This window comes from Lasioglossum baleicum, chromosome 16 (genome assembly GCF_051020765.1).
Source record: "Lasioglossum baleicum chromosome 16, iyLasBale1, whole genome shotgun sequence".
Taxonomy (NCBI): Eukaryota; Metazoa; Arthropoda; class Insecta; order Hymenoptera; family Halictidae; genus Lasioglossum; species Lasioglossum baleicum.
In genome coordinates this window covers 2,482,144-2,503,673 of record NC_134944.1, presented here as the reverse complement: position 1 = coordinate 2,503,673, position 21,530 = coordinate 2,482,144, and the positions used below count along the sequence as shown (strand labels likewise).

The 21,530-nt window shown below is 44.9% G+C and overlaps 2 protein-coding genes across 2 annotated transcripts; one reads left to right on the top strand and one right to left on the bottom strand.

The window, feature by feature from the left end:
• The first annotated feature begins 602 nt into the window (after positions 1-602).
• Cubn (Cubilin) lies at positions 603-18,751 on the top strand. Its single transcript, XM_076440020.1, has 52 exons — positions 603-794; positions 892-1,021; positions 1,116-1,298; positions 1,385-1,429; positions 1,567-1,707; positions 1,770-1,873; positions 1,951-2,095; positions 2,176-2,427; positions 2,527-2,839; positions 2,954-3,273; positions 3,811-4,167; positions 4,301-4,454; positions 4,560-4,750; positions 4,816-5,335; positions 5,559-5,778; positions 5,872-6,204; positions 6,317-6,477; positions 6,555-6,884; positions 7,006-7,499; positions 7,665-8,057; positions 8,957-9,227; positions 9,594-9,854; positions 9,950-10,461; positions 10,528-10,723; positions 10,786-11,154; positions 11,231-11,421; positions 11,551-11,702; positions 11,781-11,963; positions 12,097-12,278; positions 12,363-12,581; positions 12,668-12,814; positions 12,875-12,950; positions 13,445-13,571; positions 13,642-13,801; positions 13,867-14,100; positions 14,186-14,259; positions 14,336-14,565; positions 14,649-14,849; positions 14,926-15,061; positions 15,152-15,479; positions 15,586-15,777; positions 15,865-16,021; positions 16,116-16,293; positions 16,361-16,597; positions 16,672-16,834; positions 16,900-17,114; positions 17,195-17,266; positions 17,351-17,415; positions 17,501-17,741; positions 17,806-17,968; positions 18,032-18,282; positions 18,370-18,751. The coding sequence occupies exons 1-52, from the start codon at positions 727-729 to the stop codon at positions 18,523-18,525; spliced, it is 11,193 nt and encodes a 3,730-aa protein (XP_076296135.1). The 5' UTR covers positions 603-726; the 3' UTR covers positions 18,526-18,751.
• Positions 18,752-18,905: 154 nt separating this feature from the next.
• Positions 18,906-20,737, bottom strand: LOC143216722 (uncharacterized). The gene is made up of 3 exons (XM_076440024.1): positions 20,101-20,737; positions 19,896-20,024; positions 18,906-19,653 (listed from the first exon to the last, which is right to left on the bottom strand). Exons 1-3 carry the CDS (start codon positions 20,103-20,105, stop codon positions 18,939-18,941), a joined length of 849 nt encoding a protein of 282 aa, XP_076296139.1. The 5' UTR covers positions 20,106-20,737; the 3' UTR covers positions 18,906-18,938.
• Between the last annotated feature and the right edge of the window lie 793 nt (positions 20,738-21,530).

The window sequence follows — 21,530 nt, the reverse complement described above, 5'->3', positions numbered from 1 at the left end:
AACTTTGCAGCATTCTTTCTAATTGTGTCTTCATTTAAATTTTTTAAATTGGCCAGAAACCCAAATTTTCAGTAAATGTCATCATAGGCACACTTTCTCTTTTGTACTTCTGCTAGAGAAGTTTATCTAATCACTAAACTAATAACAAAAAATGTAACACCAATAAAAAAATTGCCGCCCCCAAAAAGCTTGCGCCCCGACGCTTAGCCCATTTAGCCCTGTGGTTAGGGTGGTCCTGTCAGGACCCACAGTGTGTTGGTAGCAGTTCAATTAATTTAAACTTTGATAATTCTTTAAAGGAGTGGTCTTTAAAAAAATGTTTTTAAAACATCGTCACTATACATACAGGTGCTTGAAAATTTTGTAGATATGTATGGCTATAGTTCAAGACAACACAGTGCCATTTTTACGCAATTGTCTCTTCATTATTATATATTATTTCATGCATATAACATCATATAACACGAAGAAGAACAGCTTCCACGAAATTTGTAACAAGCGAGCACGTTACGTGGACCGGTACCGGGTGTAACCGATATTGGGTGGACTTCGATAAGGCTCCTAAGTACGCCCACTTTTAAAACGAAGATACGCTGTGATTCGGATCATTCGATGCAGTAGGCGACGAACGTTTAACGGTGAAGGGTCGTGCAACATCATCCGGCAGGAGATGCTACAATAAAACTCGATCGAGCAGGATTTAAAGCTCGTCGTCGCCAGACTACGATGGCTACGTGGTCACAATGGTTGCTGCTAACTTACCTGTGCTCCAGCGCTGCGTGGATGGACGAGAGGTACGAGAGAACCACAATTTCCGTCAATGTCGACGCTCTCCTACGCCGAGAACTTCTGCCTTTTAATGTTTCCTAACTTTAATATCTTTCTATCCAGACCCGTGTTGGAGTCGCGGGACGGAAACCTGTTCATTTCCGCCGCGAGGGACAGGAACATCACCCTGAAGATCCTGGGCGCCGGTTACGTCAACGTCAACGAAATTAATTTGCTGCACGTTGCCTCCGCGGTAAGGGATCTACGATATACGAGAATGCCGTGCTTTCCAGCTTGAATATTATTATATTCGAAGCTTGATTACCATATAATTGGATATGTTTCAGGCACAAAATGCGACGCACCTGATTGAAAGATTGCGAACAGGCCACCTAGCAAGCCTAGAAAGCGATTTGCTGCGACTCTCGCATATCGTCGAAGGACCCGATGGCCTGGAACGAAGGATAGCCTCGTTCAAGGGTCTCGTGGAGATGAACGGCACACTGCCGGGGAATGCATTACAAAATCAGGTGCATTATAATTACGAGATAATTGAATGAAAATTTAACGAAGATGGAAGTTCCCAGTAATTAGCAAAATAATTTGTCATTTTCAGAGCTCCGCCACCGTCAGCCTGAAAGTTCGAGTTCTCACCAACAAGGTGTGTATGGAAGTATAACTTTTATTCTAGGACGATTTTTTAAAATTTTTAGCTGTTGAATATTTATCAAAATAATTAAACAAATTGCGATCTGCGAAGGATGATTACTGAATATGTTTATGATCATACCGTTTTAGGTACGGAGATTGGAGGACAAAGTGAGATCGATAGAAAGTAAATTAAAGGTGAACGAGTGCGCTAACAAGCCTTGTCAAAATGGAGGGTCTTGTCAGGACCTCTACGAAGGATACCAATGCAATTGTCCACCCAACTGGGAGGTGAATAATTCAATGTATAACAGACTGAGAACAACATTAATGATCTCTAAAAATTGTTGTAGGGACCGAATTGCATGACTGATGTAAACGAATGCGTGAGGCTCCTGGGAACAGATCTCGGCTGCCAAAATGGAGCTGCTTGCTTCAACTATCCAGGATCGTACAGGTCTCTGCGTGTTTCGTAAAAGAATAGCCTAGTAAAATTTGTTTATTTATTCAATTCACTCTGCTCTGTTTCAATAGGTGCGAGTGTACTCCAGGATGGCACGGTGTCCACTGCACAACGAAGATGTCTGCCTGCAGCACGCAGACCTCTCAGGAACTCTGTGGTCATGGTGTCTGCGTGAGCAAATCTAACACTCTTGGCTACACCTGCATTTGTGATCAGGCAGGTGTCACAGTTACTCAATAATTATTTTAAGAGATGATAGAATACCCGTTGTTAATTGGAAATGTGTTTTTGTTCAGGGTTGGCAGGCCGATGAGTTGGACAGTCTAAATCCAGCCTGCGTCAAGGACGTGGACGAATGCGCGGGTAACCATCGACCATGTTCGGTGAACCCTTGGGTAGCTTGTCGAAACGCTCCTGGTACGTTCTTCTGCGACGCGTGTCCTCGCGGTTACACCGGAAATGGCTACTACTGCACCGATATCGACGAGTGTCTAGTAGACAATGGCGGCTGTAGCACGGCTCCCAGAGTGGAGTGCATCAACACGATGGTAATTGTCCCAGAGGAATTACAAACCAGAACGAAAATCAGATTAACTAGAAGAAGAGCTTTCCTTTCGATTCAACGAGTTTCTGTAAATTTGTATCAGGGTTCGAGGATGTGTGGACCGTGTCCGAGTGGCTATAACGGCGACGGTGTTGCCTGCGTCTACGTTGGAGGCTGCAAACTAAACCCTTGCCATCCTTTAGCGGTGTGCATCGAGAACGCAGCACTTACGAGCGCTTATGTGCTGTGCCGATGTCCGTCTGGTTACAGAGGCGATGGATTCGGCCCGAATGGTTGCCAACAGACAGCGACCGTCGTGTCCGTACCCGGCGCCTGCTCCAGTAATCCTTGCGTCCATGGGAATTGCGTCGCTGGAGATTCGGGCTACATCTGCGCCTGCGACTCTGGGTACTATGGTGAGCATCCGACCGTACCTAATGAGGTTTCAAAGCCTTCCATCCCTAAATGATCGAGTTGTCTTAATAAAAAGAATACATAACTGATTTAATTTCGATTCGCAACCGTTCCAGGGAAGAACTGTAACATGAGGGACCCCTGCGACCCTAATCCCTGCAAGAACAATGGCTCATGCTCGAACGTGGACGGAGCCGCGGTCTGCAATTGTCCGTCGACGTACACCGGCACCAAATGCGAGACCCCGCGGCAATCTTGCGGCGGTGTGGCTCGGAATCTTATCGGACAGCTCGTGTTCCCCAACGATGGGTTCGTTTATCAGCACGATCAGAGCTGCGCGTGGCTTCTCACCACCAACAACTTGCTCGTTCTGAACGTCACCTTCACCAAGTTCAATATCGAGCAATCGACCGACTGCAAATACGATTTCCTGCAGGTACCGGGACAAGTATCAGTTCTCTCAAGATCTTTTTCATATCTACACAGTTTCAACACTTTTTACATGAAATTGCTGGTTGCTGGACGCGTCGTTACGCGTTACCTCTCTTTCAGGTTAGATTATTCCCGGGAATTTTTAGAACAGCGTTTACGTCCCAGCATAAAAAGCATCCCTCTCGAAAACACCGCACGAATTTTTAGTAGCTGCAACCACGTTATTACCTTGTTCTAACTCGTAAAGCACGCAGTGTCGTTAATGCACTTTTAACACACACATGTTACCCGTGCAGTCACTGTTAATATGCTAGCCACTGGACTTTTAAAACTCGTTGTATACACGTGTACGCCAGGTAGAACAAGATAAAACTGCTTAATGGGCATTTGCAACCTGCTCTTTGCTGCTTTAACAGGTCCACGGTAAAAATCCAAGATATCAAAAAATTGTTTGATTGTTTAATCACTTGTTAAGACAGACACGGGGTAGTTTGGCGAATCTGGCAGATTCGAAAATATTGAATAATTGGCAACGTTTCAGATCCACGACGGTAGAAACGCTGGCAGCCAAATGATCGGTAGGTTCTGCGGGAACGCGTTGCCTAATGGAACAGGGAACATCATATCGTCCCACAATTCCTTGTACTTCTGGTTCCACTCGGATAGCAGCATCTCTCACGACGGGTTCGCTTTCCATTGGGAGAGCATCGAACCCATTTGCGGCGGAGCTTTAACAGCTGACTATGGAACGATTAGCTCACCGGGTTCGCCGGGTAGATACCCGCCCAACAGAGACTGCTATTGGCGCATCTCTGTCCAACCCTCGAAGAGGATACAGTTGCACTTCGGCCAATTAATGATCGAGGAACATCCAACCTGCGAGAACGACTACCTAGAGGTTCGTCAACTTCAGAAACAGGACTCTTATTCTTATAATTTCAATTGAAATCTATGATGTTGTCATACATCGTTTGGGACTCGAAGGATCAGGAAACAGCCTGAGGAACGAATATTTTTTCAATTTTGCATAGATAATGAGCGAGACTGGCGACAGGGTGGGTATCTACTGCAACCATACGCGGCCATCCCCTCTCATCGTGCCAGGCTCGGAAGCTGTGCTCCATTTCCATTCTGACAGCGCCGGCCAGGATTCTGGATTCCAGATTCACTATTCCACCATCGAAGGTAACAATCTTTCATCGATTCGACGAGCACCATGAATGAAAATCAGGATTCCTCTACACCCTCGACCTCCTTCGTGAAATGAAAAATTATTCTTCCCATTCTCAGGTATACCCGGCTGCAACGGTGTGTATACACACCATAGCGGTACGATCAGTCTGCCTACTTATTTGAACTCTTATCACGAGAACATGCAGTGCGATTGGAGGATACAGATGCCGGTCGGAGAACGCATACAGATCACCTGGTCCAAGTTTGATTTGGAATCTTCGATTGCCTGCCGATTCGATTATATCGAGGTACTGCAGACATTCTAATGCGGAGAATTAGAATCGGTCCAAACGAATTCGTTAATTTTTCGCAGATTTACGACGGTCCATCGAGCGAGTCGCCGTTGCTGGGCAGATTCTGCGGCTCGACGCTGCCTCCAACCCTGAAATCGAACTCGAACGTGTTGCTGGTGGTGTTCAAGTCCGACATGACGTTCCAGAAAGAGGGCTTCACTCTCTCGTACACGGTCGTCTGCGGCGGTGTGTTCACCGCGAGCAACGGCAGTTTCCACTCGCCCATGTACCCGGGTACGTACCACAGCTCCAGGGTCTGCACCTACGAGATCGAGCAACCACCCGGCAAGAGGATCATGCTCAACATCCTGGACATGGAGATCGAGGGCTGGAACTCGAATGGCTGTTACTTCGATTACTTGGAGATCTTCGACGGGGACAACGAGAACAGCACGAAGCTCGCGACTCTGTGCGGCGACGAAACGGACAAACCTCCAGATCCTTATTACTCCACGCATAATTACATGCTGCTGAGGTTCGTCAGCGACGGCAGCATAGAGGACCGCGGCTTCAACGCGAATTACACGGCCATCGACAGTAGTACGTACCGTTACAGTCTACAAATTAACACCACGCGATGTAAATGCCACCTTTGAACTCGGGCAACGTCCTGTAAAAAGTCTTGCAACTTCCGCGTGCAGTCTGCTCAAAGGGTCGGACTTTGGGGACTCTGTAAATTGAGGAAAATGGAAGTTGCTACCTGGAATGAACGTGGGGAAAAAATTCTCATTCAATTCATAAATAAATTTGTTTCTTTTAATAGATTGTGGAGGGCTGTACAAGTCTCCAGCAGGGATAATTAATTCTCCAACGATTACCAACTCTTACGAGACCGAGGACTGCGTTTGGACGATACAAGCTCCCCCAGGCAACGTAGTGCAGCTCTCCTTCTTGTCTTTCGAATTTTTGAAGAGTTACGGATGCAATTCTAACGTGAAGGTTTATGAAAATTATCTGCGCTCGGACATGGAACTGCTAGGCATGTACGTATGAAATCAATTTTTTTTTTAAATAAGATAGAATATACATATAAGAGCCTGAAGGAAAATACGAAGATGTACTTGTTGGTTCATCAGGTTCTGCGAGACAAAGAAGATACCGATACTGTCGTCGCAAAGTAACACAATGAGCATAGTCTGGCACGTAGAAAGCTATCACATCGGGACAACCGACCAGGAGATTAAATTCATTGCTTCGTATCTCTTCATGGACGCCTCGAAGGTCTGCGGTGGTCATTACATGAAGACTAACGGAGTGATCAAATCACCGAATTATCCAAAACGCTACCCATACAGAAGGGAATGCGTGTGGCTAATAGAAGCAGCGAATAGGCACAAGGTGGTCCTGAACGTGCAGTCGTTCGATCTAGAGCCCCACCGATCTTGCATCTTCGATTATCTGGAGATCAGGTGAAGCGACATCATTTTTTCAGACGGCGGTATTTTATAATTTTGACGGCAGGGAGCAAATTGTGTCGAGAGAAAGAAGAACAAATAACAGAAGATATTTCTCTGTCTGCAGGAACGGTGGCTACGAAACTTCACCCCTGATTGGCAAGTTCTGCGGAACACAGATCCCCTCGGAGATCATAAGTCAGACTAATCTATTGTATCTGAAGTTTGTCTCCGATTCGTCGAGGCAGTTCGATGGGTTCAGCATCCAATGGGATAGCACCACTTCTGGTAATTCATTACTCACCCCTGTAATTTAGAATTGCTCTATTCTGTATCATTGGTTATACAATACTTTGTCTTTGCAGGCTGCGGTGGCAACATGAACGCCGCCATTGGCGACATAATCTCTCCGAATTACCCGCAACCATACACACACTCGGACTGCACCTGGAAGATCACCGTGGCTACAGGAAACCTAGTACGACTTATGATAGTCGATCTCGACCTCGAGAACCACGATACCTGTAGATTCGACTACATCGAGATCTACGAGGACATTGATCCGAACAACAGACAAAGGTTCTGCAGTAACACTCACCCGAAAGTCATTCAGGGCAAGTCCAACACTATGAACGTGCGGTTCCGCTCTGACTACACGAATTTCGGCCGCGGTTTTCATCTCAAGTATGAAACACGTGAGTTGACTACCTTGCTGTATTGAGACTGACCGAATCCGATACTCTAAACACCCTGCCAAGTATTATAAGATGACTCTAGAAAAAATGTACCTATTCGAAAGTTTGTTCCTACTTACAGTGTGCCAGAACAAACTGCACGGTTTCTACGGAGTGATCGAGTCCCCGAACTTCCCGGAGAGAAACGAGGACATGATGAACTGCACCTGGGTGATCGAGGCTCCCCACGGCAACAAGATCAATCTGACGTTCTCGCATTTCGAGCTGGACGGACTTCCGGACCAGGATCAGCACTGCCAGGCCTACCTGGATATCAAAGAGGGCATGGACAACGCACCGAACACGCAGCTCGCGAAGCTCTGCACCACGGACAGTGTGCCACGTCGAACGATTTCTTCCACGCAGCATCAAGTGTTCGTTCACTATATGGCTACGTCGCCAACACCCGTCAGCTTCCGGTTGGAGTGGTTGCTAGACGGATGTGGCGGACACCTGACGAGACCGTTCGATGCGTTTACGTCGCCGGGTTACCCGTCCAGGTATCCGGTGAACGTCGATTGCGAATGGCTGATCGAGGTCGATTACACGATGAGTGTCGAGCTGACTATCCATGACGTGAGTTTCCTAAATTCTGGTCGCACTCGATAGCCAGTAACGAATTTACAATTCGTAGCCAAATGGTTTCTACCATACAATTCACCCTCATGAAAAGTTGCAAAATTGTGGAATTGTTGCCCTAAGTTATGAAGCTCGACGCTGATGAAAGTCTTTTGTCTCCAGATCAATACGGAGATGCAGAGGGGTTGCTACTTCGACAAGCTCCAAGTGTACGGCGGTAGCAGCTCGGAAGCGCCGTTGTTGATCGAGATCTGCTACTCCGATAAGCCGATGGTGTACACCAGCTTTGGCAACAAGATGTTCGTGAAATTCCACTCGGACATGTCGTACGCTGCGCGCGGTTTCAACGCCAGTTACAGAAGCGTACCGCTCCAGTGCGGTGGTAGATTCACCGCCGACGCCGGCACCATATACTCCACCAATTATCCGAAGAATTATCCGCACAAGCAGAACTGCGAGTGGTCGTTGCAGGTCGCACAGAACTTCCGTATCAATCTCACCTTCACGGACTTTGATCTCGAGAACAGCGAGAACTGTACCGACGATCATGTCAAGGTGAGCGAACGGGAGTCGGGGACGTTTTACAATTAGTTGAAGATGTTGGTTGTACGCTTTAAAATGTCTAGAGCAGGGAGGTCCAACTTGTAGCTCGCGAGTCATACGCGGCATATTCGCCGCTTAGGTTCTACCCCCACTCTTGGACTTCATCGTTGCCGTAGAACAGGGGTGGGCATTTTTCGAATGGTAGGAGGCGCTGTGAAGTGGGGCCGTTTGTCCGGCCCTGGTCATCGTTATTCCTAGAAAGTCTGCTCGAGACATTGAAAATATTGATCATGATTTCCACAGAACATCGGAGACGTTAGAAATATTATTTGTTACTTTTACATTTTTCGAAAAATACGAACTACACTCCTCAAAAGAATTAAGGGATCACTGTATCGATACCGTTAAACAATGGTTTGAAATCCTGAAATCTCTAGTTTCAGATGCTCTGTTTCAAATTGCTATGTTGGTTTTTTACAAAGTTATAGCGAGATGAAGACAACATTAACGGTTAACAAAAATTTTGTGCACCTTTGGAACATCACACGGGGAGCAACAAATTTTTTTGATAAATCGCGTTAATATTATTTCGAAGGACTGTCTTTCCTGTGTAAAATGTGTGGTTGTTGATTATTGTGCGAATTTTTTAAACGAGTTATTCAACATTGAAGTAAATATGGGCTTTTTAACTTTAACTTGCTCTCTCTCTCTCTCTCTCCAGGAAGCGAAAAAATTATCGTAGAATCTTGTGATTCTTTTGAGGAGTGTATTATTGAGCGAAAAAAGGTTAAATATTTCGTTTCAGATTCCCCGTGTCAATCGCGGGAACCATAAACGATATCTCTCTGTGAAAGCGTGCATTTGCACAAACTTCCGCAATCCAGAGTGATAAGAAACTATGATGTTGACAGATATACGACGGTCCAACAAGAGACTCGCCGTTGCTGGCGACTCTCTGTCGAAACGAGTTACCCGGGCCCTTCGTTTCAACTGGAAATGAAATGTTGGTCGTAATGAAAACAGACAGCATCGTCTCGGCGAAGGGATTCAAAGCGATGTACCATACAGCTTGCGGTGCTCGGCTGAAGGTGAGGGATGTGGGATACCTAACTCCAACGTGGATGCATCCCGACAACGATTACGCCGAGAACTGTACATGGACATTGATCGCGGAAAATCCAGGTACGATCAGATACGATAAAAATATAACATGCAAATCAAACATGAAATATTCATTCCGCTGTCCCTTAGATCCACAGGATCTTCGTGGTACTTTGAGCGTCGTGGCACCGAAAGGAAGCAGACAGTTTTACTGAAGAAATCAGTCGAGAACGTACAAATTGTACATTAAAATTTCTTTGAAAGTTTACGTTGCATTAAACTCCGTACAGAATTATCTGACATACAGAAATAATTATATGAATGAGATTCTCTCACTCGCTGTCTGAGTTTCTATCCTTTCTGTAAAAAATTTCTGACTTATTTATATCTTTGTACAAGTTTACTAAATGGCAACATTTGCTGATACTTTATGTTTTAATTTTCCAGAGGATCACGTGACTGTGACATTCACGCACATAGAACTCGGCTTGGACACGCGTTACGGATTTTCAGAAGAAGACGACTGTTCGTTATCGAACGTCGAGATTCACGAAGGTCCAAGCAAGGAAGGACCCTCCTTGGGCAAATGGTGTAAGAACGTCGTACCATTGCCTGTAACGAGTTCAGGGAATGCACTCACGGTGAATCTGGTTTCACGGTACAACTTGCATGAACAGTTCGCTATCACTTATTCGGTTCTGAATTCAGGTAATCTAGTCCTCGTCCATTTATTGTTCTACTTCCCGAATCAGATATTTTCTCATGTTTTTAATTGCGGATTTGATGCATTCAACGATTTTCAGCGTGCGGAGGCAACTATTCCTCAAACTCCGGGAAACTCGCGTCTCCGCTCTACCCTAACAGCTACCCTCTAAACTCTGAATGCGTGTGGTTCATGCAGAACTCACCTGGGAACAGATTGAAGCTCACCTTCTCCGAGTTCGACCTGCAGCAAAGCGACAACTGCGACCTCGATTACCTCGAGGTTCGCGAGAACAACGGGATTGGAAAATTACTCGGCGTGTTCTGCGGGAAGACAGCCGAGCCCATCGAATCCTCGGCGCCCATTTGGATGAAGTTTAAAAGCGACGGTGATGGAGTAGGTAAAGGATTCGTAGCTGATTACGCCTTCGTAGGTGGTAACGAGTTGACTGGGCCTACCGGAAGAATCACATCCCCTATGTTCCCCAAACCTACTAAAAGTAGGGGCCTGACAACTTGGAGGATCACGGTGGAGTTCCAGGAGTTGATCAGGATCGAGATCAAAAATATGCTTATAGAGACCTTTGCAACGAGTTGCTACTCGCACTTGAAGGTAAGCGGGCAGCGGTCAAAACCTGTTGGGATGTTGTTCGTAACAATGTTTTAAACAATTTTCTAGATCTACGACGGTTACAACAACGAGGCGCCAGTTTTATTGGAGACCTGCAGCCCGGACGATTCCGGACCTGTAACAACGTCCAGCAACGTCGCTTACATCGAATTTCTGGTAGAGTTGGTTTTCACAGGTAGCTGGTTCGATCTCACCTGGGTCCAGGTGCCAATGGTTGATAACGGCGTGGACACTGATACTCAACGTAAGTTGCAAACGATTCTTTGAACTTCCAGCCCTATTTCTAAATAATTGAATGAATTGCAGTGGCTAACTGTACTGAGCTCATCAACCTGGAGAACGACGAAAGCCGCGCACTGCACTCACCTGGCTGGCCAGACGGCTACGATAATAATCTTCAGTGCACCTGGGTGTTCACCTGTACTCCAGGATGGCATATAGACCTGAGACTGTTGATCTTGGATCTAGAAGAGATGGGGGGTTGCGCGGCAGACTCGCTGTCAGTTTATGATGGCGATGCGCTGAACGCGCCAGACAATGCTAAGCTCCTGGAACGAATGTGTTATTCGAATTCGTCGTATACTCACCTGCGTACTACCGACAACGTGATGACTGTCAAGTTCGAGTCGGACTTCTATGTGAACAAGACTGGGTTCAACGCGTATGTCCGCCGTGGTAAGATTATCAAATTCATAATCAGTTTTCAAATGATCTAAGAAAGACCTGATTGTCTCTATTGTTGTCAATGTAGATTGCGGAGGTAAATTATACGGTCCCAATGGAGAGATCAATGTAGATCCGGTTGCCTCGACCAGGGGTATTCGAAGTTGGCATGTATCATGCGAGTGGATTGTTCAAGTGAAGCCTGGACGAACTATTGAAGTGAAAGTCACTGAAACATCGACGGAGACTGACCTGAATTGCGCTGAGAATTACTTGCTGGTGAGTCTTCTCTAAACAGTAAAGATTTAATAATAATGAATGGATAGACGGCTTCATTATGGTTGTATAAGTTTCAACGCCTTCAGTGCTTAAGGGTAAATGAGACAACGATTTCATTGAACTTTGCAGTTGAAAAATGGCGACGAGTCGACATCCTATTTACTTGGCGATGGTAACTATTGCGCGAACGTAAAGCCACCAACCCTAAACACCACCGGAAATCGTCTTTACGTGAAATATGTCGGTGTTGGGCCGAAAGCACACCTGAAGCTGTTGTACAGGTAAATTATAAATTTCTTTAACCTTGTGTAATAATCTTGAAGATAATTTCCGCTCGCCACTAATTTCATGAATTCCAGGGAGATCGGTATGTATTGCGGAGGCGAGTACATACTTAGAGGCAAGGAAATGAAAATCTCGACGCCGAATTATCCTAACATTCCACCCCCGTATTCCGAGTGCATGTGGAGCATAATGGTGCCGAGCAGAGAACGAATAACCGTCCACTTTATCGAGAGATTCGACTTGAGTAACTCTGAAAAGTCAGTTTTCCATTAATCGTTTAATTATAAATACGCGTAATATTTTATGAACTTCGTCGGCACGGTTTGCAGTGCTTACGAGTGAAGAATAATTTAATTACGAATAAGGAAAATGAAAGAACTAAAATTTCAGCTGCGAGAGGGAATACGTGGAAGTGAGGGATGGAGGAACAGAAAGTTCGAAGCTATTAGGAAGATTTTGCAAGGACGTCGCACCCAGCAGCATGTCGACCACCGGAAACATGGTGTACATACACTTCTACTCGGATCTACCGGAGCCAAAGAATGGTTTCCGTGCAGAGATCTCTGTCGGAGGTTTGTTTTTCTTAGATCCTATTCTCTTCCTTTTCAGCAGTAGAAAACTGGGTTTCTCCTGCCATGATTTTGTCTGATTTGCAGAGGCGTGCGGTGGAATCATTCGAGGTAGCAGCGGTGTCATTTCGTCACCCAATTATCCGTTCTTCTACAAAAAGAACGAGACCTGCACCTGGACGATAATCGCACCGGTCGATCACACTCTTCAATTAGGGTTCCGCGATTTAGATCTACCACAGTCTTTCCTCTGCACTAACACCGATCATTTGGTCATCGAAGAGACAAATCCGGAGAACGATACGAGTAAGTATGCGAGAATCATCCTAATCTCATTGCCAGTCTCAACTATCTAGTGCGATATTATCATTTTTAACTGGAAATTTGTCCAGTGATCGATAACCTCGCCACAATCTGCGGTAGTGAGAAGAGAATCATCGAAACATCATCGAACAAGGTACTCCTTACATTTAAGAGTGACAACTTCGAGTACCACACTTACAGAGGATTCAGCTTGAACTTCTCGTCCAGCGCAGGAGGTATGATCATCATTTCTACGATTGTTATTTATAGAACAATACATTAAATATTTGTTATAGCTTGCGGAGGTTCTCTGACTGCGCTATCCGGCACAATTAAGTCCAATGGGTATCCGAATGTTGCTACGCGTTCCAGGTGAGACTGTGAACTAAACTATCATTATTAGGTCAGAAAGTTCCGTCCGTTATTTTACAAAAAGTAGAGCTGTATTTAAGAAACAAAATGAAAGAGAACGAGAATCACCATTTTTAAAGCGCCGAAACCATTCTCTACATGTTTTATCGGAAACAGCATTATCGCCATAAACATCTACAATCATTCGATGAACTTCAGCTGCAGTTTTCTTCCAATTGAAGCAAAAGATTAAATTCGGCTAAAATTCCGACATTTTCAATGTAGAAAAAAACGATGTTATTGATGCAAGCTCATATTGTTATGTATTGAATTTTATTGAAAGATGTCCAAACTAAAAAGTTAACATTACTTTAGACGTTATAGTTAATGACAGTTCGAGCTACAGCTACTCGACACTAAACGGACGGAACTTTCCGATTGACCTAATATTTTAATAAATTTCTGGCGCCGATTATTTTTTCACGTCCATTACACGTGAATTTCCACTTTTGCAGATACTGTGACTGGAGAATCAAGTTGCCACTCGGCTTCCAAGTGGTCCTTGACGTCGACGACATAGATATAGCTTCCATGGCAGGATCTCTTGGTTTTCCAATGAGATCCCGACCAGGATTTTTATCGGTGATGATCAGTCGTATGTTTATTGCGATAAACCAGAACATGTCTGAACAACACTCGATTCCTTTTTCAGTTCTACAACGACTTAAAATTCAGGTCTAAGATCAAATCGGAGATACAGAACAATACTCTAACACAGATTAGGAGTTCCAGTAACACTATGACGGTTGGATACTTCTCGTCGCCTGGGTACCGAGGATTCAAAGCTCATTACTATGCCTCTATTCCAGCTCGTAAGCTTCTACCGATATTTCTAATATAATCGAAAGACTGGGCTATGAAAGAGTGAATATTTCAGCTTGCGGCGGGGCCGTGAAGAATATTAAGGGTAATCTGACAGCACCAACGGAGAGGCCGTACAACGAATCATCATACTACTGTGAATGGAGGGTAGAAGCACCTGACACCATGAAGAACAACATGACCGACAGCGGAATAACGTTGTCAATATGGGCAATCGGTTTTGTTGGCGGAATACGGGGCGTCACTAACTGGAAATTCTGCTACAACTACCAGTATATTAGTTTAGTTGGTGGGTTTCCTAAGTCAAATTATAATTAAATTGTCGTCAACGCTCAAACGAACAGATCAAATTGAACACATTCGATTTCGCGTAGATTATGGCCAGATTTGCGGTAACCTCACGGAACCGAAGCACCTAAGGAGTCCAAACCCAGTCAATGAAGTGGTGGTAAGTTGTCAAAAATTAATGGATATTATTCTAACCAGCGAATAGTATTCATTGTCGCTGTTTAACAATTTCGTAGATCGTAAATGGTACTCACGGGAAACAGATGAACTTCGTCCTCCAGTATGAATGGCAACCTTGCGGAGGTACCTTGGAAGGGCCGACACACGTAATCGAAACCCCGAAGAATATATCATTCCCCATTAGCTGCGCCTGGAACGTCAATTATCCCGACACTGGAGAACTGATCAAGCTAAGCTTCTTAAAAATGAGTATGGGCTCTTGCGACAAAACCTATCTCAGCATCAGGTACTACCACCTGGAACTGACCTACGATTGACCTTGAGAAAATTTGAGAAAATTCTTAGCACTCGATGCATTTGTTCTTCCAGGAACGGTGGACCACTGGCGCCATTAATCGGCACATACTGCGGCAACATAAAACCAGACAACATAACGAGCTCCGGGAACCGTTTATGGATCGAGTACTTCGCGAAAAGCGAGCCGAACGAGTTCAAAATTATTCTAGAGTCTGCGAACAATGGCTGCGGAGGAGCCGTGCGCGGCAGAAACAAACAAATCGCTTCTCCGAAGTAAATGAAGTCATGATTATGATTAAACGTTTCCCGGAAATTTAGATTTCTATATGGGGGTAATTTGATTGTACAGGTTCCCGAACCAGTATCCCAACCACATAGAGTGCAGCTGGGAAATAACCGCGGAAAATGGCCACCACGTCGGACTGGTTTTCACCAATCGTTTCAATCTGGAGGGTGGCATCGGCTGTACCAATGATTACGTAGAGGTACCTGAACAATTAACCCTTTCATCACTGATTCTGCTATTCGTTTTTCGAGAGTCGGGGATATGTAGCGTTTAAATACTTTCGGAACAGATGTTCGATTGGATAGAAACTCCGGATGGCAACAGCACTTGGAAGAGTCTCGGAAGAGTTTGCGGTAGAAACACGCCCCCGAGTTTCAATTCGACTAGCAAACACATGAAGGTCATCTTCCACTCGAATGACAAGGTCCAAGGGGATGGTTTTACGGCTCTGTGGTACGAGAACTGTGGCGGCGTCTTCGAAGTCACCCAGAAGACGCAAGTCATCATGTCCCCGTCCTACCCGAACTTGTACAAACCGAACCTATTCTGCAACTATACTCTGGTTGCACCTGGCCACGACATCGTCGTCGTGTTCACGGAGTTCCAGCTTGAACGCAGTAAGCAATTTCTTTCTTTCTTTTAATCGAAATGAATCGAAAATTATTTTAACGATACAGATTGAAATGGGGAAGACAACTACATGAATAATTGTTTTGATACCAGGTCGCAGAGACTGTCAATTCGACAATGTGACGATATTATCGGAGAATCTCGCTTATTATGTCAACAGCGAAGAAATTTATTGCGGCGAAAACAAGCCTCTGCCAGTGATGTCACGCGACAAGGTGGAGATTCTGTTCAAAACGGATTCTTATATTCAACGAACGGGCTTCGTCTTCCAGTACTTCATCAAAAGTATAACAATTTCACGTTCGAAAATGATCCTACCGGTAAATAAGGAATTAGGATAGATTTGATAATACATATCCTTATGTTCTTCAGATTGCGGTGGAGAAATGACAGAACCAGGAGTAATAGAGCCTCTGATGCGTGGTGGAAAATACTTTGGTGGTGTAGAGTGCCATTGGACAATTACTGCACCTCCTGACAAGAATATCGCTCTAAACTTCGAAAAATTCGTCTTGGAGTACAGCCCGTCGTGAGTAGAACTTGTTGTAGAAAGCAAAAACAATGGCAATCGATCCATCTTGTGAAATAAACATTTCCTTCGAAAACGATTTAAACTTCCACAGATGCTACTACGACTGGGTAGACATCTACGATGGCCCGACAATGGACTCTGAGACGAAATTGGCCAGATTGTGCGGCAATCTAACCGCGGAATTGTCAACGATCAGGTCGAAGAACAACTCCATGGTGGTTCATTTCAACTCTGACACGAATCGAGAATACGAGGGATTCGAGGCTAAGGTGGATACTGTAGAAATTTGTTGGATTGGATTGAATTATTTACTATCGCAAAGGTACTATGTTCCAGGTTCAATTCGTGAAGAGCGTAGAGGCAGGCTGCGGTGGTGTGTTGCAATTGGCTTCGAAGCAGAGATTGCCATTTAAAACGCAGAAGGGTTCCACTTATGACAGCCTAGAAGAGTGTTACTGGATCGTGGAAGCACCGGCAGGAATGAACGTCAAGTTCACCATCGACAGCATGGATCTTAAGAACGCTACGAACAAAACTAGCAGCAAAGAAGCATGCACCGGCGATTTCATAGACGTAATCTCTTCTCTTTCTCTTCCTGAGTCTGCAACATAATGAATCCATTGCATCTTACAATTCTTTTTGTTTAGATCCGAGACGGTTCTAACCCTTTCGCCGAATCAATTGGAAAATATTGTGGCGACAGGCTGCCTTCGCCGCTGTTTACTGCCTCGGATACAATGTTCATACGATTTTTCAGTGACTCAAATCTCGAAGGGACAGGAGTCAGTGGAACGTTGGAAGCTGTAGATGGTAGCGTATAAATACTCGTGGTGATCGAATGAGATTAAAAAGATAGTTGGGTTATTCTGTTTTAGCGTTTTGTGGAATTTCCACCTGGATAGCGAATGAAACGATGCAGTTACTCACTTCCCCGAACTACCCTAACAGCTACAACACAGGCACGAAATGTCGGTGGTCGGTTCAAACAGCGCACGGCGAAACGCAGAAAATAAAGATCCAATTCTTGGACGTCGATTTAGCCGCGTCGACCCGCTGCGAAACCGATTACATCGAAATTACGGACAAACAGGTGACTTGCCCACCATTTTCTTCTACTTAGGGCAAGATAATTGATTCGTCTCTTAAAAAGCCCTTCTTTTACCTTTGTAGAGCCGGAAATACATCGAAGAGGGATTCGGACAGAATTTCATTTGGAGTGGTCAGCAGAATGATCAGTATGCGGTAATTAAATTCTACGCTTAATAAACGAAAGAGTAACGCGTGCAACAAGCAATTAAAAAAATGTTTGAATTACATCTTTCGTAGGACTTCCACGCGCCAACAACCTCTGTCAGATATTGTGGGAAAGAACTGCCTCATGAATATTATTGGTAACGAAAATCATTCATTACACAATTAAAAATCTTCGTGTGTCTCGCACACAATACACGATTAACATTTAATTTATCGCTACAGCAACACCAACGAAGTTCTGATAACCTTCAAAGGCGACTCTCCAGGTCACAGAGGCTTCAAGCTCGAATTCAATAACGCGACGTGCAGTCGAAACTACACCTCGGAGCAAGGTCGAATCGTCCATGAAGGAACCAACGAGTGCTGGAACACGATCACGGCTCCAGCCAATCACACGATCGCTTTATACTTTAACAGGATGATATTCTACAACCCTGAAGAGTGCACAAACACCGCAATCGAGGCAAGCATCGAAATCGATCGTGTAACGAAAACTGAAACTTATCGTTTGTTTCCTCTGGCTATAGTTTTACGAAGGAGGCTTCAATGGCAGACTTCTGGCAAAGTTGTGCGGCGTCGACACGCCTCCTCCTATCTTCAGCGTCGGTAACAAGCTGAGTATACACTCCTGGTCCGAATGGCAGTCTATGTACGAGTACTACGATATCACGTTTACGACGACGAACGCAGGTGCGTAATTAAAATCGGCATCGTTTGCTGCATTTCTGGGTACTAAAGGCTGATGATTTGCAGGTCGCGGTTGCGGTGGCCGAATTTATAATTACGCGGGTACCTTTACGTCACCTTTGTATCCGAACGAGTACCGCAACAATACAGTTTGTACCTGGGACGTGAGCGTGCCGCGTGGCCTGAAGGTTCTGTTGAAGTTCGAAGTGTTCGATATCGGATCTAACACCGGCTGCGAAAACAAGGCGAACACCCTGAAGTTGTACGAACCCGCGCCCGATGGAGAACGGACCCTGGCCAACACTTATTGCGGAGGGGTAAGCATAGCCAATCATGATCCAACATCACAATTTTAAATCTACTTAAATACATAGTATAATCAGAAAATTGTTTCTCTCGCTCAGGACAACCCAGCACCGTTCTTCGCGAATGGAGAACGAATCCTTGTGGAGTACACGTCAACGATGAACAATGTTGGAACCGGTTGGGTGATCCTTTTCAAGGGGATTCGAGAGGGAGAAACATCAGTGAATGGAATATTCCAAACAGACGTTTTATAAGGACGATTTACAAAATATTTATTCTTCGAAGTATGTACATACATTTCGTAGGTCGACTATGAGGTGTGTTTATCGCCCCCATCCCCTTCAAGGCTGCTAATATTGTAAGAACATCGAGAATATATCTATTATTTGTACATAACGAGTGCAATGGTGTCGAAGTCAGCGGTTACGACTCGACGCGGATAACATAATTAAATAAATGCGATTTAAGAACAATCAAAAAGATATGTTCGCATTTCTGGTGAATTGCTCTACTTGCACACAAATTTTCATAATTTTAACAATTTCGACCCGATGTTGACCTGCAGGAAATGAGAGGTGCCTGGATGGCTCCGTATCAGTGAAATGATTCCAGTGAATGATTCCATGACATAGTATGACTAACTAATAAGTATTTACATAGTTAAAAATCACGCTCGGTCGCAGTCTTCCGCGCCATTCGCGTCTTCATTGCTTTCGTTCACTTTCTCGCAGCTTTGTGCTTCCTCTTCGACGACCTCCTCTTCTGGAACTTCCGGTTCCTCGACTGCTTCCTCCTCGGCCTCCACTTCCGGTTCTACTTCTCGTTTCTTCCTGTTCTTCTCTTCCTTCGCCCTCTTTTTTTCCTTCTTCGTTTGAGTCTTCGCTTTAGGTACCTCTTCCTCAGCTTCTACGGGCTCATCTTCAACTTCTGTTGCCGTTTCCTTCTTCTTCTTCTCTTGGAGCTTCTTCTTATCCTCTTTTAAAGGCTTCTCGCCCTTCCCAGCTTTCTTGCCCTCCATCTTTTTCGATTTCTTGCTTTCTACGGTGATCTCTTCTTCAACTTTGGTTTTGTCTTTTACCTTGTCCTTCGTCTTTTTCTCTTTCAAGGTCTTCTTGGAGTTCTTCTGATGGACCTCCTGCGACTCCACGGTATATTTGTTCGATTTTTTCTTCTTATCCTTCGTAACCTCACCGTTCTGTGCCTTAGGGTCCACATTTTCCTTTCCCTTCAGCTTCTTGTTCTTCGATTTGTTCTCTTTGCTAGGCTTAGCTTCTTCTACGCTACCTTCAGAGTAGGCTTCAGCTTCCTTGTCTTCGGAAGAGCTGCTCTTCCTTTTCTTTGATTCCACCTTCTTGTTCTCGCCATCTTGAGACTTCCGTTCCCTGGAAAAGAAATTTTATTCTTAAATAGTTTAAAAAGGTATCGACAATTTTTCGAGAATCGGAGTGTTCAACTACTATTCGGATCCACTGATCGAAGTTAAAACGAGCTTCCCATCGACATCGGAAGCAAAGTCCGTCAACAGAGAGTCCGATAAGGCGATCGCGGAAACGGTTGCGCAACAGTACATCAAACTATATCAGCATAACAAGAACAGACCCAGATTCGCAGTCGCAGTACTCACTTCGCATAAGCCACGTCCCTCTTCTTCTTCTCGCTGCCTTTCGATTCTACATCGTTGGATCGTTTCTTGGCAAACGTCTCGCTGGCCAGCACAGTGACGACCAGGAAGATGGTTAACAGCAGCCAGACTCTGAAGAAAGACGGACGATTAAACAATAAACCAGCCGGGATTGGCGCCTGTGCTCTAGCCAAAACATTCCGCTCACCGCATTTCGTAGTTGTATATTCTCGGTTCACGATCGATTAACACGGTCTTCTATGGATCAGTACGATCACAGCCACGATCCAGCACAACACTGACTGCCGTTCCTCGGCCTCCCTTATATCTTATACGTGTCTCCGTTGATATCTCGATAAACACGCGTGCTCCCTGTCGCCACGTTACCGAGACTGTTGCCAAGATATCGCAGCAGATATCGTCGGAACGTCAATGGTCGAACGGAGCCGATCGATGGACTCGTTGCGGGCAATCTCGCATAATTGATCTTTCTCCAGAGATCGGGATCGGTCGCCAAAATTTTGGAGGAAAATTGGCAGAAATACCAAAGACGCAAAGTTTCAAATAATGTAACGAAAATGGGCAAGGTTTAAAACGATTTAAAGACATCAGCGTGTGGTTTCAGTTTAAACAGATAATTAAAACAAGAAAGAAATTTTGATATAGCTCCTGCGAGTTGCAATCAACGCGAACAATTTTTATTTTGCATACAGATCCGCAGTCTAGTTGTAACATAAATAATGTAGTCGAAGTTCGAGTGCAAGATCGATTTTCTTCACCACTGTTCCCGGTTTTGCATCGAAAGGAGGAACACTGTTCCGGAAATAGCGGGACGCGGCCCGTCGGCCCGTCCCTTCTCCATTCATCCGGTCTTCCTCGATTAGACCCTCTGTCTCGTTTTTGTTTTGTTGTTCCTATTGTCGGGCGTCGCTTCCCCGCGGCAGCTTCCATACAAACCGAGATAATTAGGTCGGCACGTATCTAATCTGTGTACTTGCGAGCTTTGACGTTGCCGAGCACTCAATGGAACAGCGTGCCGAGACAAACAACCGTTTATTCCGCAGGTAATTCCTAGAAAGCCTTCATCATGATCATCCCGCTGACGTCTTTCGTTCAGGTGCGGGAATCTTGCATTGTTTCATTTCAAAGATTCAATGAATGGTACTTGCTTACAATCTTACGCGTAGATAGTGGATTTTTATACTGAATATATTTCCTTTTAGCAGGCGGTACCATAAACGAATTCGAATAGAAATCTGGTCGAATGATGTTGAGAATATTTATGGAAGCGGTTATCACGGAAGCGGTTAGGCGCCAGCCTGGAGAACGCTATTCTCAGTGAATTTGTCACGGGATTGCGCGTGGGTGTTTCAAGGCTGATTTTCTTGGATCGATCTATGCTATTTTCGAAAATCTCTGTCTCTAAGAGATTTTTAAAAAGACCGTAGATATACGCCGAGGTCGTAAATCAATAGAATGAATTATGCAAGAGAAGTTTATGCTCCGAAAATTAGTCTTGTTCGACTTGTTCTTCGCGAGCATCTTTTCTTGAAAACAACCTGCAAGTGACGTTGCTGGATACCTTGAAGAGATAAATGAAATGCGTAAATTGGCATTTTTCCGTGTCTCTTTATCAAT

Coding starts and splice junctions, on each gene's coding strand:
- Cubn (XM_076440020.1), top strand. CDS start 727: ATGGCTACGTGGTCACAATGGTTGCTGCTAACTTACCTGTGCTCCAGC. Junction 1,874..1,950: donor AACTATCCAGGATCGTACAG/GTCTCTGCGTGT, acceptor CTGTTTCAATAG/GTGCGAGTGTACTCCAGGAT. Junction 17,267..17,350: donor AGCAGAATGATCAGTATGCG/GTAATTAAATTC, acceptor CATCTTTCGTAG/GACTTCCACGCGCCAACAAC.
- LOC143216722 (XM_076440024.1), bottom strand. Junction 19,654..19,895: donor AGGGACGTGGCTTATGCGAA/GTGAGTACTGCG, acceptor TTTCTTTTCCAG/GGAACGGAAGTCTCAAGATG.